This window comes from Pipra filicauda, unplaced genomic scaffold, assembly GCF_003945595.2.
Source record: "Pipra filicauda isolate LSUMZ 115617 unplaced genomic scaffold, ASM394559v2 scaffold434_size586239_pilon, whole genome shotgun sequence".
Classification (NCBI taxonomy): Eukaryota; Metazoa; Chordata; class Aves; order Passeriformes; family Pipridae; genus Pipra; species Pipra filicauda.
In genome coordinates, this window is record NW_024104570.1 from 346,734 (window position 1) to 364,212 (window position 17,479).

The following is a 17,479-nucleotide window of genomic DNA, read 5'->3' on the forward strand; positions in this document are numbered from 1 at the left end:
GACACTCTGCTGCACATCAGGGAGACTGAATGGAATCCTTGGCTGGTGAAACACTGGGTTCCCAGTAAGAATAGAAATGTGATGTAATATCCATTTAACACTGGCCTGACCTCTGCTGAAAAAATACCTGATGCAGCTACAGTTCACAATTCAAGGAGTAAAAAGATTTAATGGGAAAGGTTGAAGGGACAGAAAATATGCCTCACAGAAAGAGACTCAGGGAGTGCTATCTATATCTTTATAATCACAACATTAAAGCTATCAACCGGGGGTAATAATAGTTCAGTAGTTCCATGAACAAATTCATAATAAAAACAAAACCTAGAAGTCAATGCAGGACCAACTGGTGTTCTAGAGAGAGGTAGAGTTATAGCTTCTTGCAAATGGCTCTAAGCAATCATTGGAACATTTCCCCAGTGGCCGTAATAGATCAGTCTTGATTTTTAACTCAAGATTGGTACATTAAGGAAAAAAAAGGACTACAGACCAGATGGAAGAACTAATACACATAAGCCCTTCAGCTTTCATAAAGCACTGGGTTAGATATCCCAATGGTCCTGTCTGGTCTTAAACTTCCGTAGTCATCAACAAAACGACCATTTATTTAAGTGGCCTCTTTGGGTGGAGTTTTCTCTTCTTAGTGTTATTCAGATTGGACTTTTTCACCCAATCTTTTCTAACCTAATCTTTTTCTTTTTATTATTTTTTTAACATCATATAGACAGAGCCATCAAAGCTTGTCATGGTGAGGTTTATAAGCTAGAGCCAGTTGGTGCTATCTCCTTGGCAATGTCTCTTTAGTGGCAGCAGCTTGCAGAGCAGTACTGTCAGACGGCAGTCGGGGCTGTCAGAATGTGCACAGCAAATGACTTAGTCACACCCCTCACCCAGGCTTGTGATATGGTCCCAATTTCTGAATGTGTGCAGGATTTTCCTTGCTGGGTTTCTCCATTGCCTTTGTTATTGATGTTCCTCTTTCTATGGACTAGCAACAAAATGGAAAGAGGTGTGTCAACCAAGGGAAAACCTCTGGGTGAAGAAAGGCTTACACACACACATACATACATAAATATATATATATGTATATTTACAGATCAGAATTTAAAGTAGAGAAAAAGCCTTTCCCTGATTCTGTTTTATTTTCCTTTAGTTTCTGATCCCAAGGAACATCTGTAGATGGAACCCAGTAGGGTCTTCATTGGCTGTCAAGCAGTTGCCATCAGGTATTACTGGTCCAAGGGTGTCACAGGCCTCAAGTTACCCAGAAATGCACCATGCAGCAGAATGGGAAGGATACTGTAAGGAGAAGTGTTGCTGAGTATTGATGAAAACAAACAGCTTGGCTTAAAGAAATAACATATAAAGTTGTTTTTAATAGCTGTCTGTGCTTAGAACACGCATCTAAAAGCTGGTTTTTATCGACATAATCTCTTAATGAGGCTGCAAAGCTGTTTTCCTTCTCTACTGTGCTATTTCTCATGTTTTACCTTTCCCTCGTGTTTGATTTTTTTTCCAACATCAATCATTCATTTACAGCCCTTCTGTTGATGTAAATGGGCTTTGGATCAGGCTCCAAGTTACCATTTCCCTTCTGTTTGAATAGGGATTTTCTTTTATCCAGAGGAAGAAAATCAATAATTTGCATGACAAACCAATGCTCATTCGGATTCACAATCATGTGATCAGCTTTCCTGTCATTTTCTAAAGCATTTTAGGATAATGGAAGAAGAGTCTCACTTGTGATTTCTGCTGTTTTCCTTTGTTTTCCTCAACTGATTTAAGGTCTGTACTTCCTTTCAGCGTTTGCAGGACAGATTACAGTAAATCTATCTTTTTGTTTGCTTTAAAGGCAGTACTAACTTTCCATGCCCTGAGTTCTGTGCCCTGAGTCTTTCCCAGGGGATCATTCAGGGATCCATCAAAGGATTAACCTTTGGCACGACAAATTAACAGATGTATCTGTAGAAACAAACTAAACTATACCTTGCAGTAAACTTGTATAACCTGTACCATTCCTTTCCACTTGGAGTTTTGCAGATGGCAGGTTATCTACAGAACTGAGCTCCCATCCTTTTTAGGTGCTGCTACCTCTGCAATCCCACCAGTGCACAGAACACTCACAATCCTTGGCTGTCTCAACACAGGGAATGCCCAGGTGCTTTCCTGCCAGTCTTCCCCTCCAAACTCATGTTTGGGGATTGCTCAGGGAGCCTGGACTGCTGTGTGATCCTGTGCAGGCTGGCAGAGCAGGCTGGAGGTCAGCGCAGAGTGGGGAGCCCTGGGCCTGATGCTTTCCCCTGACTTTGTCCTAGGACTGCTTGATCACCTCCCTGTGCTTTGACTTTTGCAAAAAGAGGGATGGGGACTGGTTGCTGATGACCCTGTGCACAGTTGGTGTAGGGTTCTGGCTAGAGAGGGAGTTGAGGGGGGAACTCACTGACACTTTTGTGTTCGCTGAGCTGGAGAGGGTTTGGTGCAAGTGTTTCATTCTCCCGTCCCTACAGCCACCTGTGTAACATTTCCTTCTCTGGGGGTTCTGGCATCATTCAGCAGTCTCCTCTCCTCGCTCCAGCCCCACGGGAAGAGCTGGAGGGGTTGGGGCAGGTCCAGGGCTAGGCTGGAGCTATGGGGGGGGGGGGAGGGGAGGGGGAGCTATGGGGGGGAGCTGGTGCGCGGCGTGCGGGTGTAATTCTGGGGGCGCGGCTCTGGCGGGGGAGGACCGAGGCAGGTGGGTGTGAGGTGTGGGTGGGGTGTCGAGGAGACAAGAAGGGGTGTAGCGAGCGCCGTGGGCTGTGCGGGGGGGAGGGGGGGGAAGAAACAGGGCGATCCTCCCCGCTCGTGATTGGCAGCGCAGCGTGTTCCCCCCTCCACCCATCCTTCCGCGGCTGGTGCTGCCCTTCGGCCGCCGCGGAGCGCGGGGCGCGGAGGGCCGGGCTCTCAGCGCTCACACATCGCACCGCCGCTCCCCTCCTGCCTTCCGCCGCTCTCGTTTGTTTTAATTTTAATATTTTTTTTTTTTCTTCCCTCCTCCTTTTCCCCTCCCATCCTTTTGGGCGCTTCCCCGCTTGCCCGCCCGCCCCGGCGGGCTGCCCTCCGCGGGCGCGCAGCGCGGGGCCATGCCGGCGGGGCCGCCGGTGCTGCGGGCTGCCCTCCTCCTCATCCTCGTCCTCCTGCTCTTCCTCGGCGCCCCCCCGGCCCGCGGAGCCGTGTACACCAACCATTTCTTGGTGGAGCTGCGCGGCGGGGGCCAGGCGGAGGCCGATCGGGTGGCGGCGGAGCATGGCTTCGGCGGGGTGCGCAAGGTAAGCCCCTCGCGCAGGGGCGGCGCGGCGCGGTGCCCTTCGCGTTGGGATGTCCTCTCGGGGCCATCGCCGGCACGGTGCTGTCCGCTGCTCACCTGCGGGAAGGGACGGAGCGGGGCGCGTCCGGCTGTCCTCGCGTTAATCCCCGCTTCCCGAGGGGGTTCGAGGAGTAGTGGGTACCAAGCGCTCCTCGGCGGCGGCGCAAGAAGGGTGGCTGTCTTGGACTGGAGAGCAGAGGAGTTTCCCCACATGGTTGACTTACTATGTAAACATCCTGCCATTGAGGAGCTCCCTATCCTGAGGGGCTGGGGCTGCCGCCCAGGGCTTCCTGAGCGCGGCAGGAACTGTTTGGAGAACCTGAGAAAAAAATTAAAGCCTGATATCCATGGAGAAGCTTGCACACAATTTAAATGGAAGATTTCGTAGGGGGGTTGACACTCAAGTTTGCGAGGCTACTGGCTTCTTAATATCCCTATTATTCTCCTCGGGAAATAGGATGACCTTAGGCTGAAGAAGCTGCTTGGTATTAAGCATGATAAGCAATCAGTGCTTCTCACTATTGAATGTAAGTTGGGAAACTTCGGGTACCATTGGAGGTTGTTTTCACTCCTGAGGTCCCAGGAAATCAAAGGTAGCCAGAGTGTCAGGGAGTCCTCTCCTGGCTCCTACAAATAGCTCTGCTACAAATCTTTCCCATTCAGATAATAATTAGACCTCTGAGTATGCTAGGGTACAGTCAGACCTGGGGTGAAGACAAGGGTAGAGGCTGATGGAGTGCCCTGGTCAATATAATTCCTGGCAGACTCGGCTTGGAGGAGCACGGAAGGAAAACGGGCTGTGAGCATTCCTCCTGCTGCTCTTGTTTAGATTTTTTCTTTCCCTAGCAGTTATGCAATGAGAGCCTGATCCTACTTCCAAGGAAATGAATGAGAATAGCATCCTGAACCTGGATGAGTGAAATGACTGAAAACCTTGATTTAAAAATAAAAATTAAAAAAGCCTATCAAGTGAGACTCTCTCCCTCGGGTTTGCCTTGTTTCAACTCCAGTGGGAGCTTGTTAGAGAAATGAGGACAAGATCATTGTTGCTGTGACCACAGCCAACTCCTGCTGCTGATAAGATGCTTTTGTTTTGGGCTCACAGCCTTGTCCTGATAGTGACAGAGCTGGGCTGCTGTTGCCTTTGGGAAAAGATTCATTGTGAGGAGCAGGTTTTGTTACATGAAATTTATATACAGCTTTTCAGTCAACAGTTTTCCCTTTTTATTTCCTCCCTGTTTGTGCCCCCTCCTGGGGATATCTGACTGATAAGGCCTTATGAGGAGGGAATGGTACTTTTCTGCATAGTTCAATTTCTTATGACTTTTGGTAGATGCTATCAGGGGAGAGAGGATTTTGCAGGATGGAGAAATGCAGCTTCTGGGCTGTCAGAATCCTCTCCCCTCCATCATGCCTCTCCCCAGGATGCCTCGGGCACATTAGGAGACATGTAGCTTCATCATGGAAATCAGCCTTGTAGCTCATCTCAACAGAGAGCTGGAGGGAAGTCCCTTGGGTGTGTGAGAGGAGAGTACCTGCTTTCCAGGACACGCTGGGGGGGTGGAGGTTGGCTGTTTCGCATGGACACGGGTGGCTCTAGGAAAGAAGCCCTGCAGAGCCATGGCATGCCGTGTGTGTGGCTGTGGAGTGGGGCAGCAGGTGGTTACAGTGGCTCCTGTACCCGGCACATGCTGTCCCAAGAGGTTTCTGGGTTATGTCATCCCAGTCCCTGAAAAGCTAGAAAGCCTCCCACCCCCTCCTACACAAATGTGAAAGGAAATAGCACCCTCCTATCTGCAAGGTAGTAATTTTAGGGAAGAGGAAAAGTTGGTGGGGTTTGACATTTTGCTGGCTGTGTCGGAGGATAATTCATGAGAGGCTGAGGGCAATCTCTGTTCTGCAGGGGAAACCCGTAACGGGGCTTGGGTGGCGGTACTTGGCTGGGAATAAAAGCTTGTGCCATCTACTCCAGTGGCTCTTCAGTATTGCTGAAGAGCCTTCTCTCTGTTTTGCTATCATCAGGCTTGTCTGGCATCTCTGCTTACAGTCTGCAGACTCAGCTTTAATGGCAATAACGTTGGTGCAGAAAGTTGAATGTGGCCATGTGTGTGTAGAGAGGCAGAGCTGTTAGTGGCAAACTCTCTGGGGAAAGTACCACATGGAGATATGCTGTCTAATGAAATATTCAAAAAAATACCAGAAAAAACCTCAAATTATACCACAAGGAGATGTGATCTTTTGATACTTCAATGACACATGCTGTTTGGATGATATAATGATTTTTTAATGTAAAACAAATCCAGTTACCTTTACCCATACTGGAGAAAAGCCATTGTCTGAAAATAATCACCTTTATTTCAGTGCAGGGATTTTCCCAGTAGGAGCACAAGGGCAGATTCAGCCTTTTTTTCTATGTGTGAATTTAAGATGTGTATGAGAAGGATTTCTTTTATGCCTGCTATGTATCACAGACCCCTTTTAACATGACTTTATGGGAGCTGATTTTTAAATTACATATTTTTAGTGCATGTTTTTTCCCCAGTAACAACCAATCTCTGAGCAAGTGCATATTACATTTACTTAATAGCAGATTTCTGCAGAAATACATGAGAAAACATTGCCTTGAAAATTCTTGTTATGAACTATGTGATGTGCTTTTTAATTGATTTTTTTGGCCATGCTTCCTACCATCATTCTGAAACTACTACAAAACTTCAGGTGGGCTAAATGTCTACCTTAAATTCAATGCTTGATGAAGAAGGGCTTGGTACTTTACATAAACAGGTGCTTATGATTAGATCTGTGATTCTAATGTGAGTTAGAGTGTCAAAAACACTAGCTAATTTTTCTTTAACCTTCCCTGAATGCATCCTGAATTCATACCTCTTTGTAACTCTGATTGTGCTCTTTGATTTTTATTTTTTTTAATGTTTGCAATTTTTCAATCTGTTTGTACCTACCAAAATCGATTCTCTGTATTTCTGGTGAAATACTGTGATAAAGCATATTTTTTTCTTAAAATGCTTAGCCTTATTATCTCTGAGCTTTCAGGAGTCATGAGGATGCCCCCCTAGTATTGTGAGAACTGCAAAAGGAACAAGTTTTTTAGCTTTGTTTGGTGTGTTTTCCCTTTTTGTCTGCCTCCTGGCATCGTTACCGCCAGAATACATTTCTTAATGCAGGCTGAAAAAAGCTTCTTTCTGACCTTGCCTGGCAATTCTTAATTAATTTCTAACAAGGAGAGTTGGAAGAAGCATTTAGAAATGCTCCTATTTTGGAGATCAGAGTTTAGGCATCTCTTTCCATTTCATCAGCAGCACTGAGACAATCTACAAAATGCCACAACAGCTAAACAGCTAAATGTTCTGCTTCTGGTAGCACTGAGGTGAAGGGTTTTAAACAATTTGGATTCAACGGCTTCAGATTTTAAAATAAGGACCAAACCAGATTTCAAAGCATGGGGATTTTTATGTTCCCCAAAGCTGATCTGTTTTTTATCTTGATGTATAACCTGATCCCTCCTCCCTCTAAATCTTGGAAAACTCAACATATATCTCACAGCAGTGACTTCTCTGCTTCCAGTTTTTGCTCTGGTTGAGGATCCAGCTTTGTGGAGCCTACCAGTAACTGGGAGTTTTTGGGGTGGTTTTGTTGTTTGTTTTTTTTTTTTTTTTACATTGCATAAATACAGACTTACTGAAAGCAAAACTTAACAGGTAAAGAAGCTGTATTTCTTGCTGCAAGAGCCCACTTCTCTGCATCCAGGCTGGGAGCCTGTGTGGTGGGAGTCGATGTGATATAGAAGGCAAGACCAAGAGGCAGAATAATGACTTTGCAGCCTTAGGAGCTCTTTGCAGGGATCCTGAAAACTTCATCCTGGGGTTTATGCACTAAAGCCTTGAAAATCCCCTCCTGTGCAGATCAGCCTGTAAATCTGGAAGTGTTTGCCTAGCTTGGCTATCTAAGGTGCCAGACTATGCTTCTGCATGCCCAGGAATCAGTGTGACAGACCGATGGGATTCTGTGCGTGTGGAAAATGCTGGCTGTGGATGTGGGCCTGTTTGTGTTTATAGGTGTGTGTATATTATATACATATGTATGTTTCTTGTTCCTTTTCCCTAAATACCCTTGCTTGGAGCAAAGAAGAGTAGAGAAAGGTGAATTCTTAGCCAAGCTCCTGACTGACCCAGTGTGCACAGGTACTAACCAGCCCACTTGTGCATATAGGTGGTGGTCCATTCTTCACATGCCTGTGTTACCTTCACGTGTGCTGCTGTCCTAAGTGCTTGTGCAGGTGTTAGTTGTGGCCAGATGAAGGCAGCACAGAGGGTGCAGGAATGCTGAGGCAATGAAGCATCCCGTGCAAAGAGGAGGCAGATTGCTCAGGCCTCCCCACATGAGGCCGGCTGGAGTCCAAGGACTTAAGATCAAGCCTCAGACTGCAGTGTTTCCGTGCATTAATACATGTTTAATAATTTATTAGCTTTGTGTTTTATGCTGGTGTAGAAGAAAGGATGTTTGCTTGCAAAAACATTTCTTTATTACAGAAGCAGAAAAACCTGGTAGACATAGAAGGTACAATGTAAATTTTCTGAGGAACCCAAGAGCTTTAATTTCCTAGATTTCACAGTTGCAATTTTGTATTACTAAGACAAAAAAAAATGTAAATTACATGCAAATGCTAATTGTGCAGCACTGAGATTTCAAGAGGCATAGCAGCTCACCATAGCAGCAAAAGCTGCAGTTTGCGTGCAAGAGAGAGTCTGAGCTGATGTATTTAAATAAGGGGGAAGAAGCAATTAAGTAGCATGAAAAGTTTTATCCTGCTGTGGGCAGGCACGCTGCTGAGTGGTGATGTAGAGCTCCCTTTTCCAGAAAAGCCTTAGAAGAAAGTAACTGGAGAGATGCAGAGAGAGCTGCTATCTGCATCTGGAGGGAGCCTTGTCAGCTCCTCACAGGTGGAGTCCAGACATGTCACTGGGCACAGGCTGAAAAGGCCTGTTTGCTCGTATTTACACTCAAAGACAAATATTAGTGGAATTAAAAAAGAGTTTTGCTGTGCTAGAAGTGAGTTTGCCTCATATATGGAAATACTGTGTTACTTCAAAATGTTGCTTTTTTTGGTTAGAGTTTTTTGATTTTATTCTATTTTGCGTTCTCCCTTGGATGCAGCAAGAGCCCCAGGAGCAAACACTGTAACTGGCTAACTCAGAACAAAAAAAAAAAAAATAAAAAAAAATCTCCTGTTACTTAAATGTAATCACTTAGACATATGAAAGCTGTAACTGTCGAGAAGAAGAAGATGGTAAACCACAGGCTCAAGTACATCCCTAACCCAGTTTCTGTAGAGCTCCTTCTCTACCAGAGACTCAAACCGACTGTTTGTTGGCGGTGAGTGTTCTGTCTGAGCTTTAAAATAATTACCTTGACAGATTTTCAAAGCATTTAGTATTTGAGTGTAAAACAAGAAGGTCAGACTCCCCTACCAGAGATCCCTGCTGTAATTGCTCTATTACTGTTTTGAATATGTGGTGTAGTTGTTTCTTGGCAAAGCATGCACATTAAACCTTACCTTTCTAGATTTTTGTTTTGTTTCCTGAACTACAGCTCAGTAAACACAAAGATATGAAATTTTAGCTGTTTATAAAGCTGCCTGCATTTATAATTTTGTTTATTCCATATTGCTTGAACCCACTGGCAAAATAGAACATGTGGTAGAGACCCAGGAACTGCATCACAAGTAATTCTTTTTTCACTTGTTTTTTGTTTGTTTTTGTTTTTGTTTTTTTTTTCTGATGCTCAGACCAACTGGGGATGTGCAGTTATTTGTTTTCATTTACGTTATGTTTAGTTTTGCCAGTGTCAGGGAGAAAACACACAAAGAATGTGTGATCCCAGCACAGCAGAACTGAATATGGTGTGTACTATCCCATCTCCTGCCATCCAACCCTGAGTGCCTGCCCGATGAAAACTTGTTGTGGGGTGCTATGAAGGCACCTGGGACACCTTTCTGCTCCAAGAAGTAACTCCAGGTCTGAGAGGCTTAAGCAGCTGAGACATCTGTGCTGGAAGTGGGGATACTGTGGGGTGCCATCTCCTGCTTTCCCAACCTTGCAGAAGCTGCTGGAGCAGAAACAGCTTATCCAGGCTCCTCCTGACCAGAGGCTGCCTGCATGCCACCAGGCCAACAGTTCCAGGACAATATGGCATCATGGACACTGGAAGTGGCCAGTGGCCCCCTGAGTACTTTCCTAGAGCCCCTGCTCTGGACGGTGCTTGTGAGGTGGGGGAACCACCAAGCAGAGCAGCTGCAAGTTCTTTGGTGAGAGCAAACAGCCTGTTGCCCTATACTGTGTGTCTTAACCCTGGTGATGCTCCTTTCCCTGGTTTTGTGAAACCTCTTCAAAGTATTGCATGGAGTGACATCAGCTCCCCAGGTTGTTTCTATCCTTTGTGCACCTCTGTGTAAAAGAGTTATGATGGTGTGTGGAGATTGCTGTGTCATGCAATTGAGGTTCAGGATTTGCACCACGAGAGACAGGATTCATATATAGGAAACAAATCTCTGGCTTTGCTTCACTTCAGGTGAAGCCAATTCCTTAGCTATTTCAGACCTGTGCAGTGGAATTTATAGTCAAAGATGTTACTTCAGTATCACCACTAAATAAACAAAGATCATTAGAATGGTCCTGCTGTAAGTCTAGGGTCTCCTTCCTTCTGCCCAGATAGCTTTCTTGCAGATGACTTCCAGGCTATTTCTGGGCTCTACAACATGCAGATATATTAATTGCCTGTATATGTTTGAACTTTGGGATCCCATATGCTGTGGGTCTGTGTATGGTCCTCCTTAAAGCCCTGAGTAGGCTTTTCAGGTGCTGAAAGCAGTTTGAGGGCCATTTCTGAAAGGCAATATGGATATCTGTAGCTGTTAACCTACCCAGAGTTGAATTTTCCCCCTGATCTTTGGCTGCAGAGCTGTGTGGCAAAAGGATAACTGTTTATGCAATAGTACCCTGCCTTGAAGACTTGGTTTTTGGTATCAGGCCAGATATACAGATCCCATTGTCATGCTGATGACCAGACCCAGATGGCTTAGGTTGCTGAATGAGGGAGAGCAATTTGTTTCTAGTTGGGGAGTTCAAATCCAGATTAAAGCTCTAGACCAAAATAACTTGTCAGTTCACTCCCAGCTGGAAGTGCTTCCATCTGAGGTCCTGTGGTATCCTTGGCATTTTTTTACTAGCAGGCAAATGGTTGCAGGGACTGACTAACTGCTAGAGCTTGGCTTCTTCAGAAAAGGACAGAGGTGTTAGAATTTGTGTTATCTTTTTGAAAATCCAACTATCGTGTGGAAGTGGAAGATAGTCTTCTAACCTTCTCACAAAATAGGACAGATGACAAGATGTAACACCCTACCCACCCTCAGAAAACTTTTACTGCTGTAACTATACTGATGTAGTTAAAATGGGAAAACAAACCCAATTGCAGTGCTGTTACTATCAGTGTAGGAGTATTGACATGTTCATCTCATTCCAAGACAGAACAATATTAGCAGAAATTTAATTTCAACTAGATCTTTTAACAGTAAGACCTCGTTGATTTAAAAAAGTCTCCCCAAACCAATCCAACAACAGCAACAGAAAAAAAGAGCATCAAACGTCCTGGAATAGTTATACTGGTAGTACTTTACAGTGTAGCTAAGTAGAAGTTTGCATGTGATCCTTTCCCTCATCCATCTGTGGAATTATTCAATTAAAATTAATACATAGAATTCAAGTTTCAAATGCTTGTAATAAGGTATTTGCAAAGTAGTTGCTGAAGCTATGTAGAATTTATTTGGTAGATAGTTTCGATTAGTAAGTTCTGAGAAATGTCCATGCTCATGGAAAATTCTGTGAGCTGGAAATCAAGCCAAAGTGCTAAAATGAATGATAAATTCTGCCAGTTCGTATTAAAATATTATAGCCTGGAAACCCTCCTATGTATTTCCAGTCCATAGCATGGGTGGGTAGTTCTGCGAGAGCTGTAGTGACAAATTCAGGGCTGTTGTTAATGGATGTAAAATTTACCTTTGTCCTGCAATGCTATTCCAGGCGTCAGAAACCCTGTTCTTTTTTTTTTTTTTTTTTCCTTTCAACTTTTTCAGATAATTAAATGGGTCAGGTCTCTACAGGATGCTGGCTGCTTGGTGGCTATAAATATTGCAGTGAGCAGCCCAGAGCTTCCATCCATCCCTGGCCTCTGGTGGGAGGAAGCTGAAATGCTGAACTATTTGTCAAAAACAGTCTGGTGGGTTGCTCTTGTAAATCAAGGCGAGCTCTACATTTAACTCTCATAGGTTTATTGAAAAAACAAACCATGTGATACTGAAATGGAGATTTAATTTCAGTTCAGCCTATGCTGTGGGACAGAAAGCACTGTCCCAGAGAGAGCTGAATTCGGTGTGTGCTGTGTGAAATCCTGCGTGGCCACAACAGACAGTTTATCATACAGTGTGAAATCTGGTTTGGTCATGGATTTATGATAGGAGCTCAAAAGTGTAATTCAGCTGAACGCTGGCTGTGTTCAGCAAATAGCAGGAGCTTGGACCTAAAAAGGAAATTATGAGCTTGCCCAGTCTTACCATTTATACACCAGGATTGTAAACAAATTGGGTAGTGAAAGCTCCAGTTTACCCTCTCAAGGAGTGAACTGGGACATAATGTTCTTTGTCATGTATTACCTACCTTCTCAAACAAAACTTCTGTGTATATGTTACATTCTTAACCACTTTGTCCACAGAAAGCAAATGGAAATAGTGACCTCAGTGTTTATATCAAACCAGTCAGCATGTCCCAGATACTCCTGACTGAACTAGATTATTTGCTTACCTGATGAGTAAGATGGGAATATGTCAGAGCTGCTTTCTCCTGTAGAACCAAACTGTGAAAACCTGAAACCTAACAAATAAATATTTAAATTTTATTTTTATAAGTAGAGAAACTGATACTGTTTCAGATGGTTGTTGGATATCAAACTAGAGCCAAACAGGTGAATCTCTTCCTTGTATAGGTAGTAAAAGAGGTGGAGTATAGCCTCCCCTTTCCCAGTGACAGAGGATCCTTCTTTCTGCGTACTCACTCTTTATTAGATGCCAGTGAAATGAAGGAGTGCGACTCTGAAATCTGCTCTATGGGTGAGCACTGTCTTTGTCACCTACTGTGCAACACCAAGTTGCAGCAGAAGCTTCTGTTTAAGGTTTTTCACTGCAGCCAAGATACGGTGAATTAGCTATAACCATGACTGGTGGATTCCCATCAGTCCCATGAGGACCTTATGCTTCCCTGTATCAGTTAATTTTAGAACGCTTTCAACTGAATTTAGCTATTTAGAAGTTACTCCCAACTGGTTGTAAAGTAGAACTGTCTGTTCAGAATTTGGGTGAAGAAGCGTCAAAAATCAGGACTGGAACACATTTGCAGGTTTGGAGGAATCGGTTAACATTGGTGGAATGATGGCTGTGGATCAGGATCCCATCTGAAATTTGCTCTTTGCAGCATTTCCACCCGTTAATTTTTACATTACCATTTAAACCCCCAAACTTCACAGGCAAATGTACTTTTCATCTCTTAACTGTAAAACCATTCAACTTCTCCTACAGTTAAGATACAGTTCAGAGTAAAACCTGGTGTAAGTAATGGCAGAATTTGCCTCTGACCTGGTCTTGTAATAGTGGGGATTAATGTCTGTGACTTCCTCTTAGCAGAGTCAAGAAACTTCACAAAAATGAGGAAAACAGCATCATCCCAACGTGTCCTCTTTTTCTTGGCTCTGCTGGAAGTGTTTTTCTTAAAGCTTCCTTCTCCTGCTCTTCTCAAGCCTACTATTTTATGTTGTATAAAAAAACAAAACAGGAGAAACAGTGTGACCCTCCTGTCCTTTAAAGTCACAATTTTGCTTCCAATTGTTACCCATCAGCTTCTTTCCCATAAAGCACATATTTTCCTCCAGGAACTGGCTGCTTCTCTGATAACTGGAAGACTTGTTCAGCGTGATGTAACGGCAGAAACTCCCTGTGAAGCACTTTCTGTCAATTGGCTACCGCTTGGCAGCCTAGCATTAAACAGACATGGAGAGAAAAGGAAAGGATAAGGGTTTTGAGTTGCAAGAGAGCTCAAATCTTCTCTGAGTCTTGGTAAGGGCTTGAATCTTTGCATTAGAGTAATTCACCTTTTCTGTGCCTTCCTGAGTAGCTCTTGTCAGTGAACAACTAATTCTGGTCTGAGCTGCTCTTATAGCGCTACTTCATTAGAGTTTGAGTTCCTGACTTTGCTTTTAGGGGCCACATGAGCTGGGCACGTATTTATATTCTACACACTTTGTTATGTGGATGTAGATTTAAAAATAATGCTGACGTGCCTTGCAGAAATTCATGTCCTGTCCCTTCTCCATCCGTGAGATATGAGTACCAGTAATTTGTTTCTGGGGCACACTGCATCTTAATTTTTTTTTTTTTTTTTTAAACAACAGAATTTATCCCATAGCTTTTATCTCAGTGTTTTTGGAGCTCATGTGATACCAGCTTCCTGTGTGACAGTAGTGGTCAACCTGTTTGGTTATGTGTTTAAAAGGAGAGATGGGTTGTAAACCAGGCGTGAGGCAAAGTGGCTCTTGTTAGCAGTGCTAATTGCTGTCAGCAGTATTGATCCAGCTCAGTTAGAAGTATACCATGGTCATTCAAATTTGCAGACTCAAAGCTGTTTCTTGTAGTATGAGTTTTCCTTAAGGCAGCTGTACTGATATGAAGAAGAGATTTCCACCATATATTAATTAAATATATTAAAGTATTTACCAAATATTTGATGCTGAAGAAGTACCTGATTGCACACAGATATATTATATCTGTAGATATACCCATTAATATATGTTTACAATGGCACTTGACGTTTTATGGTTATAGTTTTAAAGCACAGTCTATAGTGCTGTACAAACATAAATTAAATGAATCCTATTAATAAATAGAATAAATAAACAAGTACTTATTATAGTGTGCTATTTAACATGGGATGGGACTGAAACAAGAATATTACAGCCCTAGTTGCCTGAGATTCTCCTAATATTAGGAGATACTGGAGTTACCCAGCATCTCTGAAGATGCTGAAACTCATGTTGTGTGAGTTTTAGTCCTGACTCTGTCCTATAGCAGAGTGCTACCATATGAAGCAACAGCAAGGGGGAAATAGCAAAGAAAACAATCCTGGATTGAATGAACTTGGCAAGAAAGCTATTTGAGGCATGAAAACGTTTACAGAATATTATCACTTTGAGAGATGCTTTGAAAACACAGCAGAACATCAAAAGAGTGACAGGATACCCTGAGGAGCCCCATTGCACCAAGCAGGAGACAGGCACTTACAGCAAAAGTTTTATTCACCTTTGGTAATAAAATGTGGAACTGGCAAAGCCACTTTTGGGTAACCATCCTTTTTCCTCCCTTTATTCTTGAAGCATTAGCTGCCACAGACTAAATGAATTATAGTTAATTAACTGGATGAAGTACTGACCGACTTTCTGTGCCTCTGAAGAATGTCTGGAGTCTGATTTCTCTTTGTCTTTTTTTTTCCCCCTGTTTTTTGTTTGTTTGCTTTTTTGTTTTTTTGTTTTTTTGTTTTTTTTTTTTGGAGGGGGGTGTGGTTGTGGTGATGTTTTTGTTTCAACTGGATGGCAAAATTCTCCCAAATTGTGGAAAAAATTCATTTTCTGTTACACATACCTATCTTAAAGAAATTTAATTGATTCAACTTCTGATGGAATCATATTTACTTCATTATTATAAGTGATGTGTATGTTTATCTGGGTGGTTGTGGTTTATCTATGTCTGTTTGTTTGTGGGGTTGGTGTGGAGCCATGTAGCTGAATGAAGGATGCTGTCTCCTTTTCCTTATGGCTAAAAATGACAACGTAACTGATAGATGCTCACAGTGACTTTTCTGCTGCTGGACTCCGGGATTTTTCCTGGTGCCCAGGGCTTGAGTAAGGTGATCTTCTTTCAGGATACTCAACATTTATATAAGAGGACATAATGATGATTGCTCAGCCTTCATTTCAGGCTGCCAACCAAACAGTAATAATCACCTACTCCAGGTAATGACAATCTGGATTAACCCAGGCAGCCCAATGTAAGTGCTGGTGTATAAGCAACAACATTCTCCTTGAAATCTGGGGAGTACCCTGCTTTCATGGTGCATGTGGTAGGATCGATAAGGGGGCTTACAGTTACTAGGGAGTAACAGATAAAACTCTCTGAACTGCACAGATCCATTCACATAAACTAGAATAACTCTCTTAAAAGCCTCAAATGGCTTCTCCAGTTCACTGATAAAACTATCAGCAAATCCACAGTCCTGTCACTGATGACTTATATGACTGTTATGGGCTTGCAGGATGGAGCTCTTCAGTGGCAAACTTAAGTGATACAAATACAGTCAAATGTTACACCTGTGTGATTCATTCAATTGCAGATCAAATTCCAAATACCACTAGCTTGTAATCAGACCAATGGAGCGGTGTTTTGTAATTGCTTGGAAGCACTGGGTGTGATAATGTAACAACGAAACTGATGAGAAAATGAGAACTAACTATTTAACATCAGAATTGATCTACCTGAATGTGAACAGCTGTGCCTTTCTTACAGACTCTGGTGTCAAAGAGCTGCTCCGGAGGCTTAGCTCTGCTTGTATTTTAACATGGCCACCTAAAATAGGTCAAATGAATCATGCTTTGAATGTGCCACTTTTTTTTTTTTTTTTTTTTTTTTGCCATGAATTCAGATGGATTCCACATGGACAGACTGGTTATGTAAGGATTATAGCAGTCCACAACCGGTTCTGTTTCTTCCATTTACTACTGTGTATTTCCTAAACTCCTCATGTCCAGCTGTTGGGAAGACTGTTTAACCTTGTGGTTGCTGCATGCAAGAGGGACTAGCCAAAAGGCTTTGCTTTATCCTTTTGGATAAAATAAAATCCAAAGGCATACGTTCTGCAAAGTCTTTGGAAGTCGCTTTTGACATTACTCTGTTTCTAGAGGAAAAGACATTTTGCTATGGGGGTGAGGGAACCTTTCAGAAACCATTGGAAACTACTTCTGTTTTTTTGAGAAAGACTTAAAAGAACTTTTTAAGCAAGGTTACTGTTTTCTTATAGGATAATCAATACCCTAATTAACAGTAACAGGTGGCCTTGTTATCATGTGTGTTACCATATTTCTGGATTTTATGACTTCTGGATCTCTCTACTTGGTCATGGCCCTTCTTTACTACCACCACCTCTTGCTGATTCCTTTATGAGGTGGTTGGATATTTATATGAAACAGAGCTGAAAACATATCTAAGTGTCTAAGTCAGGCACTTCTGAATTATTTTGTAGGAGAATGCTTCACAGCGTCTTAATCAGTTGATTTCACAAAGATCATCTGATGATATTTTAATATGAAATGTACATTTTGGGTAATGGCTAACACATCCACCTGCCAGATTTGCCAAGAGAAGCAGCTTAGGTTTTGGTGGAGGCAGCTGAATAACACATGGGTACCATGAGAAACGAGCCAGGGAGACTGAGCCGTGACATGTCGTGACACTCAGACCGGGGCCTGACTATGCCAGCTGTTTAGAGCTTGTGCAGATCCCTGGCTCCACCTGAGATCTTTATGCTGAGCTTTCGGAGTAATTATAGGACACTAATGAGAAAGTGTGAAATCCTTGCCTGGGGCTGTGGGGACATGGTGGACTGGATTTCATGTTGGGCGAGCTCTGGCACAGCTTTAGTCCTCTGTGCTATTTCACATTTCTCCACCAACGTTTGAATTAATCCTTTCTTGTTCGTGCTTTGTTCTGTGTTATTTTGGTGCCTGGGGCTGCCTGTGTTTCAGGCTGGCTCTTCTCTTACATGGCCTTCGTCACTATAGTGAGTGAGTGCTTTTGACTTCAGACTTGGCTCCCATCTGTGTATTTAAAAGTAAAACGATTTCTAATGCTAATTGGGGTGAGGGAAAATGAGAGAAAGAGACTTTAAAAATTCATATTGAATATTTATAAGCATCCTCAGTGCATTTGGTAAAACTCAGATGAAGAGGTTTCTAAAAGGTTTCTAATTTCTGCTC

The 17,479-nt window shown here is 43.1% G+C and overlaps 1 protein-coding gene across 1 annotated transcript in view; it reads left to right on the forward strand.

The window, feature by feature from the left end:
• Nucleotides 1–3,116: 3,116 nt before the first annotated feature.
• Nucleotides 3,117–17,479, forward strand: part of PCSK2 (proprotein convertase subtilisin/kexin type 2) — a 103,489-nt gene continuing 89,126 nt past the window's right edge. Inside the window, exon 1 of the mRNA XM_027736803.2 lies at nt 3,117–3,302. Within this exon, the coding sequence (XP_027592604.1) occupies nt 3,117–3,302 (186 nt within the window). The remainder of the gene's footprint in view (nt 3,303–17,479) is intronic.